Source organism: Balaenoptera acutorostrata, chromosome 1 (genome assembly GCF_949987535.1).
Source record: "Balaenoptera acutorostrata chromosome 1, mBalAcu1.1, whole genome shotgun sequence".
Classification (NCBI taxonomy): domain Eukaryota; kingdom Metazoa; phylum Chordata; class Mammalia; order Artiodactyla; family Balaenopteridae; genus Balaenoptera; species Balaenoptera acutorostrata.
In genome coordinates, this window is record NC_080064.1 from 18377475 (window position 1) to 18394005 (window position 16531).

At 35.3% G+C, this 16531-nt stretch overlaps 1 protein-coding gene across 4 annotated transcripts in view; it reads right to left on the reverse strand.

The window, feature by feature from the left end:
• Nucleotides 1-958: 958 nt before the first annotated feature.
• Nucleotides 959-16531, reverse strand: part of HNRNPR (heterogeneous nuclear ribonucleoprotein R) — a 33912-nt gene continuing 18339 nt past the window's right edge. For 3 of the 4 annotated variants that reach the window (XM_057548613.1, XM_057548603.1, XM_057548595.1), the window contains 6 exons: nt 13469-13645; nt 11741-11878; nt 10092-10304; nt 5107-5256; nt 2377-2498; nt 959-2240 (listed from right to left, as the gene is read on the reverse strand). In XM_057548613.1, coding sequence (XP_057404596.1) covers nt 1628-2240; nt 2377-2498; nt 5107-5256; nt 10092-10304; nt 11741-11878; nt 13469-13645 — 1413 coding nt within the window. In that variant the 3' untranslated portion in view covers nt 959-1627. The remainder of the gene's footprint in view (nt 2241-2376; nt 2499-5106; nt 5257-10091; nt 10305-11740; nt 11879-13468; nt 13646-16531) is intronic. The other variant, XM_057548610.1, reaches the window with a different exon arrangement.

A 16531-nucleotide genomic window follows, 5' to 3' on the forward strand; every position in this document is an offset into this window, starting at 1 on the left:
CTAATACTCCTGTCATAAAAGACACCAAACAAGAACAAAACACAATATAAAGGTGTGCCCATTTTAATTATTCTCCAATGGCTTATTTTTATAATTTAAAAACATTTTAGATCCACCTAAGAATAGAATAGAAGGGAAAATTTTATTGGTAATTTGAAAGTGATAGAGTTTTCTGCACTGTTAGGGTCAGATTCTTTTGTTCCTTTTATTCTCAAGCAAAAAAAAGTAGTTACAATAAATCAGAATTTCTAAAGGAAATGGAAATAGATGCTATGACTTGGCCAACAAAACTTTAGCCATTCGAGTAGTAAAAAAAATTAAAATAAGAGGTTATTAACAGAAAGCAGAAGTAGGACTACTGGATATTTTTAAGCCTCTCTTAATAAGGCATGAGTGTTTCTCAGAGTAAATTTACATAGCAATAGGAAATTATATTCCTAAACCAGTAACTGAAGTGGTAGTCACAATCATGTATACTAAAAGTTTACATGAAGTTTAGTCCGCAGAGCAATTGACGCCACAGTACTAACATTTTTTCCTGTTATGTACATTCACTCCAGCAAATAAGGTCTTCAGACAACAAATTATCCTTTATAGAAAGAATGTGGGTCAAAATAAATTGCAGTCTGCTTCCCCAACCCCATTTTATTTAACGCAAATTATCCAATGCCTGCAAGAATGTTCAAAAGCCTTTGAACCTGTTTTTAATAAAAATAAAGGATAAAATTGCCAAATTAGAAAAGACTATGAGAGAACATCAATCAGTGCAGTGCTATTTGGAATAAATACTAGAATTTAGTCTAATTCTCAGTCTGATATCCACGATACATACTGGAATAGACAAGAAATTTTGCATGAATTTGATCACTCACATAGGCAGTTATAGTTTGAAAACAATATTCCTTGCAAGGATTACGAATAAAATAATGTTTTAGGACACAATTGAATTTGAAATAGGTAATGTTTTGAATAGATTTTTGAGTTTTATTGAAATCTTACATGAACAAGAAATTGGAAATACAATCACATCAAAGAACAAATTGTCACGGCTTTGACGTTTAAGCCAAACAAATTTTGTAGGGCAGATTTCAAAAAGGTGTGAAGTTATAACAATTTAAAAACACAGTTGACCTACTTCTAGGAATGCAAAACATACAATCATAGGTTATTTTCAATACAAGAAAACTTAAATTTGTTTGCTTTAATTTCTTAAAACTACTAAGACAAAGCACTAGCTTGTATTTTTATTTACAGCATACTCCATACTGCTAGGTAATCTATCCCAAATCCAAAAAATGAAGCTGTCCAAAACCAAAGGTTCTGCAAAATCATGATTTAACAGTGTGCTCAGCTTGTTTTGAAGCTAAAATGAAGCCTGAAAGGATAAAAGCATTGTAACTCCCAGAATAAGGGAACTCTGCAAGCCCAATAATGTCCAAGAGCATTTATGAAAAGAGGAAAAAATAAAAAGACTTGAGTATATACACAATAGTGATTTCTTCAGCCCAATACAAATGGCAGCAAATTGCTACTTAAAGATGAAACAGATAAGCCAATTTTTTTTTTGAAGGATGTAGATCTAGAGCCAATCGTATCTTGCCAGTATCATTTTCAAGCCCTCACTTGTCTATTTCCACTGTTGCCCATAAGTATCCTGATAAAATTCCTGGTTGTCATTATTGTAACCATAGTTACCAGAATAGTCACCACCTTGCTGAAGCGGCTGTTGAGCGATGGGCTGAGAACCCCAGTTCTGTTGGTTGTTGGTCTGACGGCGCTTGGAATCAGGTTGGTTGTACCCATCTGCCTTTCTCTTGCCTCCTACATTGCCCCCACGGTTGCCCCGAGATCCACGGGAACCACGGCCTCTCTGCTGTTGTGCAGGACCCCCTCTGCCACCCCTAGAGCCTCTTGGTGGTCCCAAAGGTGCCCCCCTTTGTGAATAGCCAGCTCTACCTCTTGGAGGTGGTGCTCCCCGCCCCCTTGGTGGTGGTGGAGCACCTCGCCCTCCCCTTCCTCCTCCTCTTCCTCTTACTGCATAGCCATCATCATAGCCGTAGTAGGGATCTTCATAGCCTCCACGATAGTCGTGATAATCATAACCATAGTAATCATCATAGTAATCTTCATAGCCATAGTAATCTGGAGGGTAGCCATATCCACCTCTCCCCCCACCACGACCCCGACCTCTAATTGGAGGTGGCATACGAGGAGGAGGGTGATAGTAATAATCTTCATACCTAGCAATGGAGGGAAGGGAGAAAAGAAAAAATAAGTTAGTGTGCTTCAAGACTCTTCCTGACTTTTTAAATTACCTGATCCCTGTTATCAAGTTATTCTCTGTTCAAAGATGTATTTACTAAAATGTAGACTCACGCAGTGCTTCTGGAGGCCTGTCTAGCAGCTTGGCGCTCTTTCCTTTTCTTGTCTGGTGGCTTGGCTAAGACTATTTCAATTTCTTCCCCTTCTATTTCTTTGCCATTCATTTCATCCATGGCCTATACAAAATTAGGAAATAAATTTACTTTACACATAACAGTACTTTAAACATAACAAACATATCTGTGCCATTAATACACTTGATAAGCAATTTACTTCACAACTATTTTAATTTGCAAGATGAATATACCCACCAAGTTAAAAAAAAATACACAAAGAAAGTACTTGTTCCCCTCAATCTTACGTTCTTATGTGTAAATTATGTTGAGAACAAAACTGATGTCCCACCATTATATTTAAAAAGATAAAAGATTGGGGCTTCCCTGGTGGCGCAGTGGGTAAGAATCCGCCTGCCAATGCAGGGGACACAGGTTCGAGCCCTGGTCGGAGAAGATCCCACATGCCGCGGAGCAACTAAGCCTGTGCGCCACAACTACTGAGCCTGCGCTCTAGAGCCCGCGAGCCACAACTACTGAAGCCTGTGTGCCACAACTACTGAAGCCCAGGCGCCTAGAGCCTGTGCTCTGCAACAAGAGAAGCCACCGCAATGAGAAGCCCGCACACCACAACGAAGAGTAGCCCCCACTCTCAGCAACCAGAGAAAACCCGCGTGCAGCAGCGAAGACCCAATGCAGCCAAAAATTAAATAAATGAATAAATAAATAAATAATTTAAAATTAAACTAAATAAAAATAAAAATAAGATAAAAGATTGCCAGAGAGCTGCCTGTTGCTGCTACTTAAATCCAAAAACTTAATTCCAAATAACTTCCAAGCTTAGCCAAACCAAAGCAGCAAATTCACATCTGGAAAAAGTGCCAGTAGTAACAAACTTTTCAGGATTCAAATTTTTAAACAAACATGTGGCATTCAACATGTAGGTCTTAAACTGTTGTTCTATAAAAATTTTAAGGATTTGAAACATAAATGAGGTTATCAGTGAAATTCAGTAAGATACTGACCAAAAAAAGCCCCACAATGCTTAACCTGGAACATACTTTGCCTGAATAGTTAAAAGCACAAAGCCTAGCAAAGGCCTGAACTAATGAAGATTCAAGTACTCACCTGGAAAGCAGTAATCAAAAGTATTCTAGGCTCTAGTTTTCTATTTATGTAGTTCCACCTAATAGCCTCTGCCATAGGGTTCAGGCTTCAGGTAACTCAGTAACAAAGTCTCACCTCCTCACCACAGCTTTTCTGTTCCCTATACAACCTTTTCCTCTCTGGATATACATAATAAAATGCTCTATCCATAAAGAACATTTAGTGCTTTACAAGTATCTAGACAAAGATTAAATCAGTATCTTCCTCTAACTAGTTTTTCCCCTTTACCACCTTAGCTTTTGGCTGCTTCAACTGAAGCAACTAAATGAGTCTATAAAAGCTTCCTGGTATAAACAAAAGAATGGAGCATCTGTCTACTCTCCCCTCTGGCCATCCTCTGATTTCCAGTTACTGAGCTAGAAATCTTATAATTTCAGAGACTTCTTTGGCAAACCACCCTTGAAAATTATTTTAAATTAATTAGTTATTTAATACCAACTGATTCAAAAGGAGTATTTAGAAGGTATAAATGTATTAGTTATCTGTCCTTCATACCATTGGCAATTCAGAAGCCACACATTAAATTCTGTATTAAGCTGTGAATTTTATAAGCAATATTGTCTCACTAATTAGCTTCCATGAAAAAGCAAACCAATAAATTCTAACTAGTCAAAGATTCTGTAAGGCACATTTTAAAGCAGTACCCTGAGCAGGAAACAAAAACTGCTCAAATTAGAGGTGGCATCACTTTAACCGACAGAACACGTAGAAAAAGAACCAGGCCTGAGTCACCAAGGATTTCAGATCTATCTCCCCAATTACATAAAAAAGCTTTTATTTTGTCTTGTCTTTTGTTTTGTCATCCCCCTCCCCTCCACCCCTCCCCCGCCTTCCCCCAGAAAGGAGAGAGGAACAAGAGGAAGAAGAAACCTGAAATTTCACCCACTAAGGATGGTGCTGATCCATTATCATCAGAAAGCAGCAGAGTATTCGGGTTATATGTTCTAGACACCGTATGAAAAGACTTTTTTTCACACTTTTCAATACTATCATCAACAAATAAATTAACTATTCCATGCAAGAAATATTTCTAAAAACTACTGAAACTGGCAAAACACAGTCAAATACTATGAGAATTCTAAAATGACTAAAGAAAGGCAAAACTATGAAGAACTAACCATTCCCTCAGAGCACAGCTACTGAATTAAATGTGTTGTACTAGGTATGAAGCCATGTACACTGCTCAGTTCCATTCATAGGTCCACAAACCAAGGTAAACAAAGTAGTTACAGTACACTCATTACCATTTTAGTATTTACACCAGCTAATTACTATTTCTTGTAACATTTCCAAGGTATCATGCTATCAAACCTTAGGCTTACAAAAATAATACAGAGATTAAAAATAACTTGCCTGAGATCACAAACCCAGTTAGTAATAATCAGGCTTTGAAATATGGAGTCTTACCTGTTATACTACTACCACTTCACAGAGATTATTAAAAGAAAGTTCCAGAGTTCGGTAAAAGCTGAAAACAATTTTATTTGTTTTTAAAGTCACTTTATGTGTTTAGCAAGTTTCAACAAAATTCAAGTATCAAAAAACAAAATTTTAAATTTTCTACCTTAACAGCTGCTCCTCTGTCTTCGAAATGAACAAATGCATAATCTTTCAACTTCTTCACTCTTTCAAGTTTTCCAAATTCAGAAAACGACTTTTCCAATATTTCTTCTGTCACTGTAGTAGCCAAGTTTCTCACAAATAAAACTTTCACCTAATATAACAAATATACAAATTGGCATTGGCTACTTAATTTTAGCTGAAGTCCTATATTAAAGTATTTCTTCTTATCTTCATGGCATAGGCTTTTCTTCTCTAAAACATTAAGTGTTAAAAGTGCTGTGATCTGGTAACTGACTATACTGCTGAACTGAATAAATAAGCATTTTCAGAACTCTAATGGAAAACTGATGAATTCATAAAAGTGCTAACAAAAGATCAAGATGAAAAATTAATTACATGGGACTGAGCGAACTGATGAGGATGATTATAATTTTTGTGACTTTCTGTTTAAATAAAAAAAAAAGAAAAAAAAATCCCACAAGGACTGAGAGGCAAAAAGTATACAAATCAATTTTCACTGCAAAGTAAAGGAGCTGTTACAGTGGAGGATTACTGGGGACTGAATGTCAATATTATGACATAGTATGAGTGTGTTTCATGTTTGGTAATTGCAATCATTGTTGCTTTTGTTGTGGTCATCCATTTACAATGCTTCGTGTCAGTTTATCTCTTGTAAAAATAAAATACAGTGTGTGTGTGTGAAAAAAAAAGAAGTATATTGTAACTTGGAGGCTAATGATACTGTGCTACTGTATTTCTGTACACTATTTTTAGTAAGGTAAATGGTATATAGATTAATGCTTAAAAAAAAAGTATACAAAACTGTTCAAAAATACGGTATTGTAAATCTACTAAAATGTTAAGATTATAAAGAAAATAAATGGCAATTTATGGAAGTGTTAAAAAAAAAAAAAAGTGCTATGATATAGACGTGAAGAACAGACTTGTGGTTGCCAAGAGCTGGGGTCGGGGGGTGGGGGGAAGGGATGGACTGGGAGTTTGGGGTTGGTAGGTGCAAACTATCACATGTAGAATGGATAAACAAGGTCCTACTGTATAGCACAGGGAACTATATTCAATATCCTGTGATAAACCATAATACAAAAGAATATTTAAAAAATTGTATATATGTGTATAACCGAGTCACTCTGCTGTACAGCAGAGACTGGCAAAACATTGTAAATCAACTATACTTCAATAAAAAAAAAAGTGCTATGATAGAAAGTATGAAAAGTACCAAGAAAATGATTCTATTAGTTACCAATTTATATAAATTATCAGTTCCTTCTCCTGCCATGTCGTTAAAAGTAACTAATACTGTGAACAGGACCTTCAAGGAACCAAAATATATTTATTACTAAGTTAATTTACAAATTTAATATGGTCCCTAAGTCCCCCTAAAACAACAAGTTTTTGTTTTTACCCCCCAGAACTGGATGTGCTGATTCTAAAGTTCATATGAAAAACTAAACAAGCAGGAAGAGCCAGGAAAAAAATAAGAACAAAATTTAGAGACTAGCCCTACTAGACATAACAAACTCTATCAATTCAATGCTTAAATCATTTAATCAGTGTAGTGTTAATCTGAATAAAGATGAAAATTGGATCCATACCTCACATTATACACCGGGATAAAGTCCAAATAGATAAAAAATTTAAAAGGGGGAGATGTTGAAAGCATTAGAAGAAAATAAAGGCAATTCCTTTATGTAACACTGCACTTGGAGAAGGCTTTGTGACTTAAAATCTATAAACTACGAAGGACTGAAAAATTCAACTACTGAAAAGAAATGACTTCTACACAGTAGAAAAATACGATAAGCAAAGTCAGAAAACAACTTATATCACAAAGAGTTAATCTCTTTCATATCAGAGCTCCAGAAAATAAGAAAAAGATCAACAGAAAAACAAAATGAATGGAAAGACAGGCAAAATTCATGAATACATGGTTCATACAAAGAAACACAAAATGGTCCTTAAATGTATAAAAAACGTAAACTCACGCATGCTTAGTAAAGAGAAGCAAATCATAACAGCTTTGAGGTACCATTTGTTATGAGATTTGGCAAAACCCAGAAGTTTGATCCTATCCTCTTTTGACAAGGATGAGGAACATCAGCCTGTTGTATTCTGCTGGTGGGGAGCAGAATACAAGTACACCTCCTACAGAGAATATGGTCAATATCTTAATAATTACAGATGCATTTACCCTTTGGCCCACAATTCTATCCTCAAGAATCTATCCTACAGATATATTTGCTCTTGAATTAACTGAAACGATATAAGCTTACTCATTGGAGTACTATAATAACAAATGATTAGAAACATCCAATGCCCAGCTGGTTGAATATACTATGGTACATCTACAAAACGGAAAATTACGTAGTCAAAAAATTAAGAAGAACTCTAAGAGCTACTTTGAAAAAAATGCGAGGATACACTGTTGCTAAGATTTTTTTCCCCATTTTTATACCTCCAAATAGGGATCCAATTTACAGTCAATGTGACAGATAAGCACTTGTCATAGTTTAATTGGCAGCATTTTATAATTTCTTAGTGGTACATAAAATAACGGTATACTTCCTTAGAGATGAAATATGACAGTGAATAAAGCAAACATAGATCATTAATACAGCTACCAGTAGCCATTTGTGCAAGAAGTAGGGAAGGAAAGAATATATACTAATATTTGCCTGTGTTTGTCCAAGGAAGCACTAAAAGGACAAACCAGAGACCATTAACACTGGATGTCTACAAGGGACAAGGAGGACATGGTAGATGGGGCTAGAGGTGGAGGTAGGACTTCCTACTTAGGATTTAGGATGAATTTCTATGTATAATTTTGATTTGTGAACTAAGGAAATACATTACTCATTCAAAAAAAAAAAATTAACACACCTACCGAACAAATTGTCGCCTCAGATAAAGGGCTATCTGAGTAAAAAGGATTTGGGGAGAAGACATTAATTCAAGGGAGGAAAGTTTTCCACCTCTATCATTACACCCTTTATCTTTCTCAATGTTGTCATACTGAAGTCTAATTCTACATTAGACAGGCCTCCAATTGGTTTATTTACCTTTTTTTTTAAACTCAACATGGATCTTTTATTCTTTTCTGAGATGAAACCAAAGCATCCTATATAAAAATTACTAGTTGAAACTGTTTAAAACATTCAATAGGAAAAAGGTCCCTTTAAGAAAGATATATTTATGTACACCTGAAACTAACATAACACTGTAAATCAAACTATAATCCAATATAAAAATAAAAATTAAAAAAAAAGAAAGAAAGATACATTTAGGCTCTTTGGTTCTGGCTGATTATAGAAATGACCCAACTTGGCAAAAAAATCTTCAATGAATGATAACACTGATACAGTGAATCAACAGCAGAAGCTTTATACTATTGGGTATACTCCCCCTTGCCCAACCCCGGAATAGAAAACAATAAAGGAGCATTATTCAATCAAGTTTATTCAAATCGGCATTGTTCAAGTTTATAGAGGCTTTCTTTTCATTCTGAAACTTGTTTTTGATCCAGGAAGAATAGTTACTAGAATAAAATCATGAGGTTTTTCTAATCTTATAAAAAGATTTAGGATGAATTTCAATCTGAAAGGTTACCAGAGGTATGTGAAAAGTGGTCGAATAAGCAAGTTACTGGCTATACTTTAGATATTCTGGGGATGTCATTCCCCTCTCAATCTATAAGCTATTTTTAAAATGTTTTTATAGGAAATGCAATACAGGCTACAGTCAGTTTCTACAAGGTAGATTCAAAGTTGTAAGAGATCTTGTAAAGAGATTTATCCAACTCCAATAAAATAGATAACATCCAAATTCAGTAAGTTTGCTCAAAGTCACAATTGTATTAGGAGAAGAAACAAGTGGAATTAAAATCAAGCTAGTAATAAATAAAAATAAAAAATCAGGGCTCTTTAGATTCCCAGTCCCTTTCCTTGACACCTATCTACTCAAAGAATATGAGAAAAAGAGTGAGCGACACATCTGAGTCTCTCCAGTTCATTCTCAATGAATCTTCTTTGCTTAATCCAAAAATGCTTTTGCTTACAAAAACTTTTACCATGCTAGTATAAACCAGGGCTCTCCTCCAAACTAATCAAGAGTGAGGACTGTCTCCTCAGACTCTGGAATAAAAAGCTTGAGGAAAAGACTTCTCAGTCCAGAATAATCCAACCACTCATTTATCACCATCCATAGAGTTGCTGCCTCCAAAAAGGAAAGAGACATACACCAAAATACTCGAAAACTCACTAAAAGCAGCAGAGATGCAACTTCAGATGTGTCCCTTCAACCCCAGGAGTCTCCCAGAGGAAAGCCTAAGAACCAGAACCCTTGGAACCATCCTTTACCAGGCAAAGATCCTGGCAATGCAAGTACAGGACTTAGGAGGAAAGTGAGGGCCCGCTACAGGACTTGCCATGCATATTTTGCCACTACTGTATAACAGCAAACGTGATAACCCTTTGCCTGTCTTCATGGAGACAATACTCTAAGGGAGCTTGATCATTAAAAAAGAAAAGCTTTAAAAAAAGAAAAAGGAAAGTAAACTATAAATCTCAATGAAATATAGTTCACGGCCATGTAATAAAAGTCATAGTATGGTCAATGAAGATTATAACTCATAATCACCAGAACATTACTTCTCTCTTTATTCAGTAAGACCTTGTCTTTTTTCTTTTCTTCTTAACTTTTTTACCTTGTATCTCTCATAGTGCCTAGCACTAAACAAACACTTAATTGAAGGGATTTTATTTCAGTTCCTTTTACACATTTAATCTGCAGAAAAAGGAATGGTTAATGGAAATTGCTGGATACCAAGATAGACTGTTAAATTTGGTGTCTAAATGGTTAAGATCAAGGGCTACAATTTGTATCTACTGTAAAATTTGAAATATTCGAGCATTATTCTGAGTACAAAATTTAAATGACAACCGCACCCCCAACCCAAGCAATTGCATTTACCTTAGCCATGACTTCTGGATCTGGTTCTTCCACAGGGTCAGCCCATTCAACTGTAACTACATTTCCCCATACTTTTACTTTTCCACTCATCAGCCGGCGTCTGGCTTGTGCTGCTGACTTGTGATCCTCATACTCAAGGAAGCAGAACCCCCGATTCTTCTTTTTGTCATCGGGTTGATGATAGAGAATAACGTCCACCAAACCCTCTGTTAAACCAACAGCCAGATATATAAGCCAAAAGCATCCACCACACATTTAGCGATTAGGCAGACCTAAATCCACTTGCCGAAGAGTAAAAAATAACTGAAGAAGCCTCAAAATGATTTGCTAATTACCTAGTAGACAATTAAATCAGCGTTATTAGATATGGAGCTAGGGACAGTATTTTATGTTCCCTTTTAAATTTTAGGGATCCTGAAGGTACAGCCATGAACAAATCCAACTACTGTATTCTGACATACAACGTTTTAGAGTGTTTGACATAACGTGAGCTTAAAATTTATGAAAATACTACCAAGGAACTTAAAAACCAAATTATAATATAAATCCAAGAGAACACTCAACAACTCATCATGACCAAAAATCATCCTTGAATCTAACTTTTTAAAAGTTACTATTTTTACCAAGAATAAAAGTAATTGCTTAAAACTGGTGTACCTCTGGTCTTAGTCCTGTACCCTCATCTTTCCATATATGTTCTTTCTAGGTGGTCCCTATTTTAAATACCATCCATATCCTTAAGAGTGCTTAGATTTTACTCCTAGCAGCAAGATCCAGAATGTGATTTGGATGTGGGAGAGCTGAAGTGAAGGACCAGAGATGAGGCAGTCATAAAACTAGGAGGTTACAGCATTGGATGGTTCATCCACATAGATGTTAAAAGTCCTAACAATAAGTCAATTTTGGGCAGAAGAGAAAGACTGTGAACCAGAAAAAATCTTCAATTAATGCAAGACTGAAACCAGAAGAGCAATAGGTGACAGCTTGAAGGAGGGGGAAAGGATTGTTTATCTGTAGCATATGTCTGGATGACAAAAATGTAAAGAAATAATGGTTTTTATATGGGATGGAGAAGTAATGGTCTAAAAGTGTTTTTTTAAATGCAGCTAGCATTAGTGGATCTCCATTAGCATTTAAAACAATGAAATGGAATAGGAAATGTCAGACTAAATCATATGCAGTAAGCGAAAATATAATTTTGTTAAATTTTGTTTCAGTTATATATTAATGTATATAAATCTGTGATATAAAATGTTCTTTTCAATCACTTCCATGGATTTAGAATTGGAAATCTGGAAAAATCTGATCTAGACAAGGTAAGAGGAAGAAGGCGGATTAAGAACTCTCACCCCCTTAGCCCTAAAGCACACTGAATGTCAAGGGGGAAAAGCCTTCCTTCACTTGAGGGCTACCAGGGCAAAGACTGTGTCAAAAGCTAGGGTTCAATTAAGGCAAAGTAAAGAGGACATTCCAAGAAATTGAGGCTATGAGGGAAGCTGCTTAGTCCAAACCACTAAAAAGAAGAAAGGAGGCAATTTAGACACTGAATAGACATGTGAATTCTTAGATTAAGATACACCTCATTTTTTTGCACTTATAAATAGTACCACAGATTTCCCAAAACTAATTTCTAAATACATTTTTGTTTTACCTGTGACTTTACTGAATTCTTCCAGAATGTTTTCTTTAGTCTTATTCTTCGGAATTGATCCAACAAAAAGCCTGTTGTTTGCCACAGAAATGCACACTCCAAGGTGTTTACCAGGGCGAATTTCATAGCTGTCACACTGAAAGGAAGAAAAGAACCAGACACCCCACAACCACCCCAAACTCAGAACAACTGATCTCAATCTAAAAAATTGAACAATTTAAGGTCAAACACTCCCTGCTTAATGAACTCACTGAGCTCCCTCATGCTTGCCGTAACATAAAATGTGTATTTTTAAACTTGTTACAGCCTCTCGTTTTAGTTTTAACCTTCACTGCTATTCACTTTATCTTTAAAAAGATCTGATTTCATATTTCAGTATTATCTATCTGAAGATTTTCTCCCAGAGAATTTCAGAAAAAATACCTGAGACTGATCATTCATCTGCCCTTGGAGATGAAATCAGACATAGATAAGCCACAGGCAAAATAACAATATATAAAGAACACCAGCTATGTTTAATCAATGTAAAGAAATTTAGAAGAATTTCACATTTTACATAAAACACAGAATTCCAACATCTGAAACTACATATCAAACACAATACTTATAAAATTATATGAAATGATAGGAATAAAAAATGTTTCATTTAAATGGCTATGGTGATGATTTCCTTGATAAACTTTAGTTTTTTAATGGCTTAACATTACTTACCTATTAGTTTACTAAAAGATATGTAATTTTTTCAAAAAAATCATCCATATGTTGTCAGAAACAAGGAAATAAAGCTTTGAAAACTTCTCGGTACTGAATAAACAAACTGGAAGGAAAAGTCCATAATAAAAACTAAAATCTGGGTCAAGCTAGAAGTAGAACTAATTTTGAGGCAACTAATAAAACCAAAAGCCTTGGTGAAAGAGGTTACCATTCTAGAAGAACTAGAATTAGACTAAGTGAGGCCTTTAGCTGTCTGGCAAAAGAGTATGCCAAGGAACAATGATATTGCTATTTTGGGTTACTGAGAGGGTTGTATCTTAACAGAACAGGAGCAAAGATATAGTTAATTGGCATAACTGCTAATACTACTACTACTACTCTGAAATAAGTACAAAGGGTAAAAGGCCCTACAGAAAGGAAATTACTAGATTGGTTATAAAACAGTAGAAAAAGAGAGAAAGATTAAAGACAGAGAGAACTGGAGGGCTTGGAAACAAAAAGATAGAAAAGAACAAGAATATACTTAGAAAATAAACTGTATGATTAGGCTATGACAAAAACAAGAGAGATTCACAGCCATTTCCTGAATTGTGTCCTAAAAGTCACTGTTGCCCAGTTATGTTCCCCAGAACCCATCCCAGACTTCATCACACTTTAAGAATCTTACCCTAAAGTTTAACAGCAAGAATTGACATTTCTGTCTAAGATCAAAAGAGAGACCTGCAGAAGCCAAATATTCAATGAAACTTTAGATACTAATCACTCTAATAAATAACTTCTTAGAATTATGGGAGACTTTCTCTAACACCTTATTTCTTGGGTATTTTCATTTCTTTTTTACTTTTATAATCAGAAAAAAATAGCCAACGGTCACATACCAACTCAGTCAATATAAAAACTTTCAAAGCAAAAACTAAAGAAAGTGAAACAATGTTAATTGCAAATGTTTTTAATTGAGGTATTTCTCTCAAATAATGACTTGCTAGACAGTGGGCATTTGCTTATCACATACCAGTTTAACAGCTTCCTGTGCAGCTTCCTTTCCACAGAAGGTGATAAATGCATACCCTCTGTTCTGACCAGACAGTGGATCCATCATAAGACGTAGATCCCAAATGGGACCAGCCTTTTCAAAAAGGGGCACCAACTCATCCTCATATAAATCTCTTGGTATTTTACCTACAAAGACCTGAAATAAAACCTCTGTGTTAGAATACCAATGTAAGCATTTGATTTTAGAGCCACAAAGCCTAGCTGCCTTTTTTTTAGGGGGTGGGGACAGAAAGATGGTTAAGGAAAAATGGGGACAGTTTGAATCTTGCAAAGCTAACCTTAGTTTTTATTATAAAGACTTTCAGGGCATCAACACAGAACAATATTCTATATTGAAAAATGGAAAATGATTAATAAAAGTGTGCAAAATTTGTAGTAACAACTCTAAATTTTGAATTTTTATAATTTGTCTTTTTCTCACAAAAAAACCAGAATAAAAGGCATGTATGAATCTTCATGGAAACACCTCTGCATTTTTATAAAAACAATAATTGAAAAGAAAGATTGATGAGGTCTTCCTCATATTTTCTCCTCAACTCCAAATTCTTTACTACTTAGAACTCCAGTGCTGGGACTTCCCTGGCAGTCCAGTGGTTAAGACTCGGCCCTTCCAATGCAGGGGGCGCGGGTTCAATCCCTGGTCAGGGAACTAAGATCCCCACATACTGCGCGGCTTAAAAAAAAAAAAACTCCAGTGCTTCAATCTATCCCTTTCTCTATCAGGATATTACATTTTAAGTAAGTATGAAAAAAATTTTTCAACATTTGAAGATTTTGTGTGCTTAGTTAAAATTATATAGTAAGTAGGATTAAGTTATATAAGAATGATAAATTAAATGATAAATTAGAACAATCAAAAACCCTCTCAGTATTTAATATCAGACTACAATTTTCTTCAAATTTCCACCATGTCAGCAACATTGAAAATAATCTTTTATGTTAGAACATTTGCAATCCACACACAAAGTCTTAAAGAGTAAATCAGTGTTTGCATGAGATGAATTTTCTAGTGAAACTCATCTACATCAACATTTCATATTCTGAAATGACCTGATTAATGAAGTAATAATAATAGCAATCCAAAAGATGCCAATATTATTACTAGAGATTAAGTTTCTGGTGTTAAGCTCTACTACAGTTGTGCTATCTTAAGACAATCCTTTTCAAAATAATCAGATTCACCTTCACTGCTACCTGGTAAAACTTGAGGTCTTCTTCTAAATCTCTAGCACAGTTCTCACACGACAGCTATTCTCATTTGTCTACCTCCTTAAAGTCTCCAATCCTCGTTCACTAAACCTCATTCTAAGGAGATCACCTGAAAAGCCATTGGTTTCCTAACATTCTTTCCTCTCAGTGATAAAAACTTTTCTCAACATCTATTTTCACTTCTTTCCTTTATACCTCAGAAATTTACCTCCTTTCCAAAAAAAGGTTAGCTCCTTAACCCTAATAAATAAGCCCATTTCTTCTCACTACCTTCTTCTGGAAATAATCGCAAATCTTCATCTCTTCAACTGTCCTATTTTGCTCAGTGCATTCTTTCCTTCCCAGTGGTTCCTCCATCTTCAAACATGCCAAATCTCCCATAACAAAACAAAATACAAACAAAAAAACCCTTCTTTAGCCTATATCTTTCCTTTCACTTTTAAATGCTTTGAACACATGGCCTATATCTGTTTTATTTCACTCATGCAGTTATTCCTTTCAACACATCTACTGTATGGTTAGTACTGTGCAGCTACGAGAAGTATAAATAAGACATCAGGCATCATCTGAGTGACATCCCTACAGAACCATCTTTCTAATAAAAGCTCACTCTGAAAAGCACTTGCATCTACACTCTCTTTAACTCTCTAAAAATTGGCTTCTTCTTCTATCACTGAACTGTATGCCCTAACGTCACTAATGGACTTCTAAGGACCAAATTCAGAAGTCTTTCTTTCCTCAGTCTCATCATCCTTGCCTTCTCAACAAGCATTAACACTGGTGATCTTATCTTCTGAAAATTCTCTTCCCTTAAGCTTTCAGAATCCTCCACTAACCTGGTCTTATCTTTAACTACTCCTCTATCCTTTCCATGGTGATTCGTCTATCCATCTAATAATAATCTGCATGTTTCCCAAAGTTACGGCCCTATTTCCCATAATTCACTGTATTTTCTTCACTCGTAAGGATTATATCCATTCCCAAAGGCTACAACTCTACAGTCATCTCTCAATACATCCCATACATCCCAAGACCTAATTCTAGATGTCCAACTACCTATTAAACATTTCCTCTGGTAGTCCTGATTTTACCCCAAATCATCAGTAAGTTTAGCAATGCCAATTTCTGTTTTTTTATTATAAATGTATGTATAGATAAGAATGACTATGTATCAGAATATTAAAAGTTGTTATCAATGCATGAAAAAAACTACTCTAATTTTATTTTCCTTATTATATTTTCTAAATATTTTATAATAAAGGTATAATATATTTGTAACAAACGTTTCCTTTATCCAAAAATCAAAATGACTAAAACCTACCCTTGTCAGTCGGCTCCTCTGATTTTCCCCACATTTCTCTTGGGAGAACCTAATTTCTGCTCCCCCCTCCACCCCAAGATGACTGAGGAAATAATACTCTCAAAAATAAAAACCTCAGATATTTTTAATCCCTCCCATTCCCATCCATATACAATTTATTTTTTAAATATAAGCTGAAGTCGCTCCAATGTATAATGCTACCCTATACAGATAACTGGCTCCCTTCCTATTCAGAGAACTTGTCCAGACCTCTCACGAGACGTGGACTCATAAGCCATGTATTTTTCTACATTCTAGAGATAAGAGTGAACACCACAGACAGGTCTAGGCATTAATGAGGCTTATATTCTACTGATAGACAAAAAAAATTTAAAAGATAAACAATATGATTTCAGGAGGTGTTAAAGGCTAAGTAAAATAAAAGCAAAGGGACTTCCCTGGTGGTGCAGTGGTTAAGAATCCGCCTGCCAATGCAGGGGACATGGGTTCGAG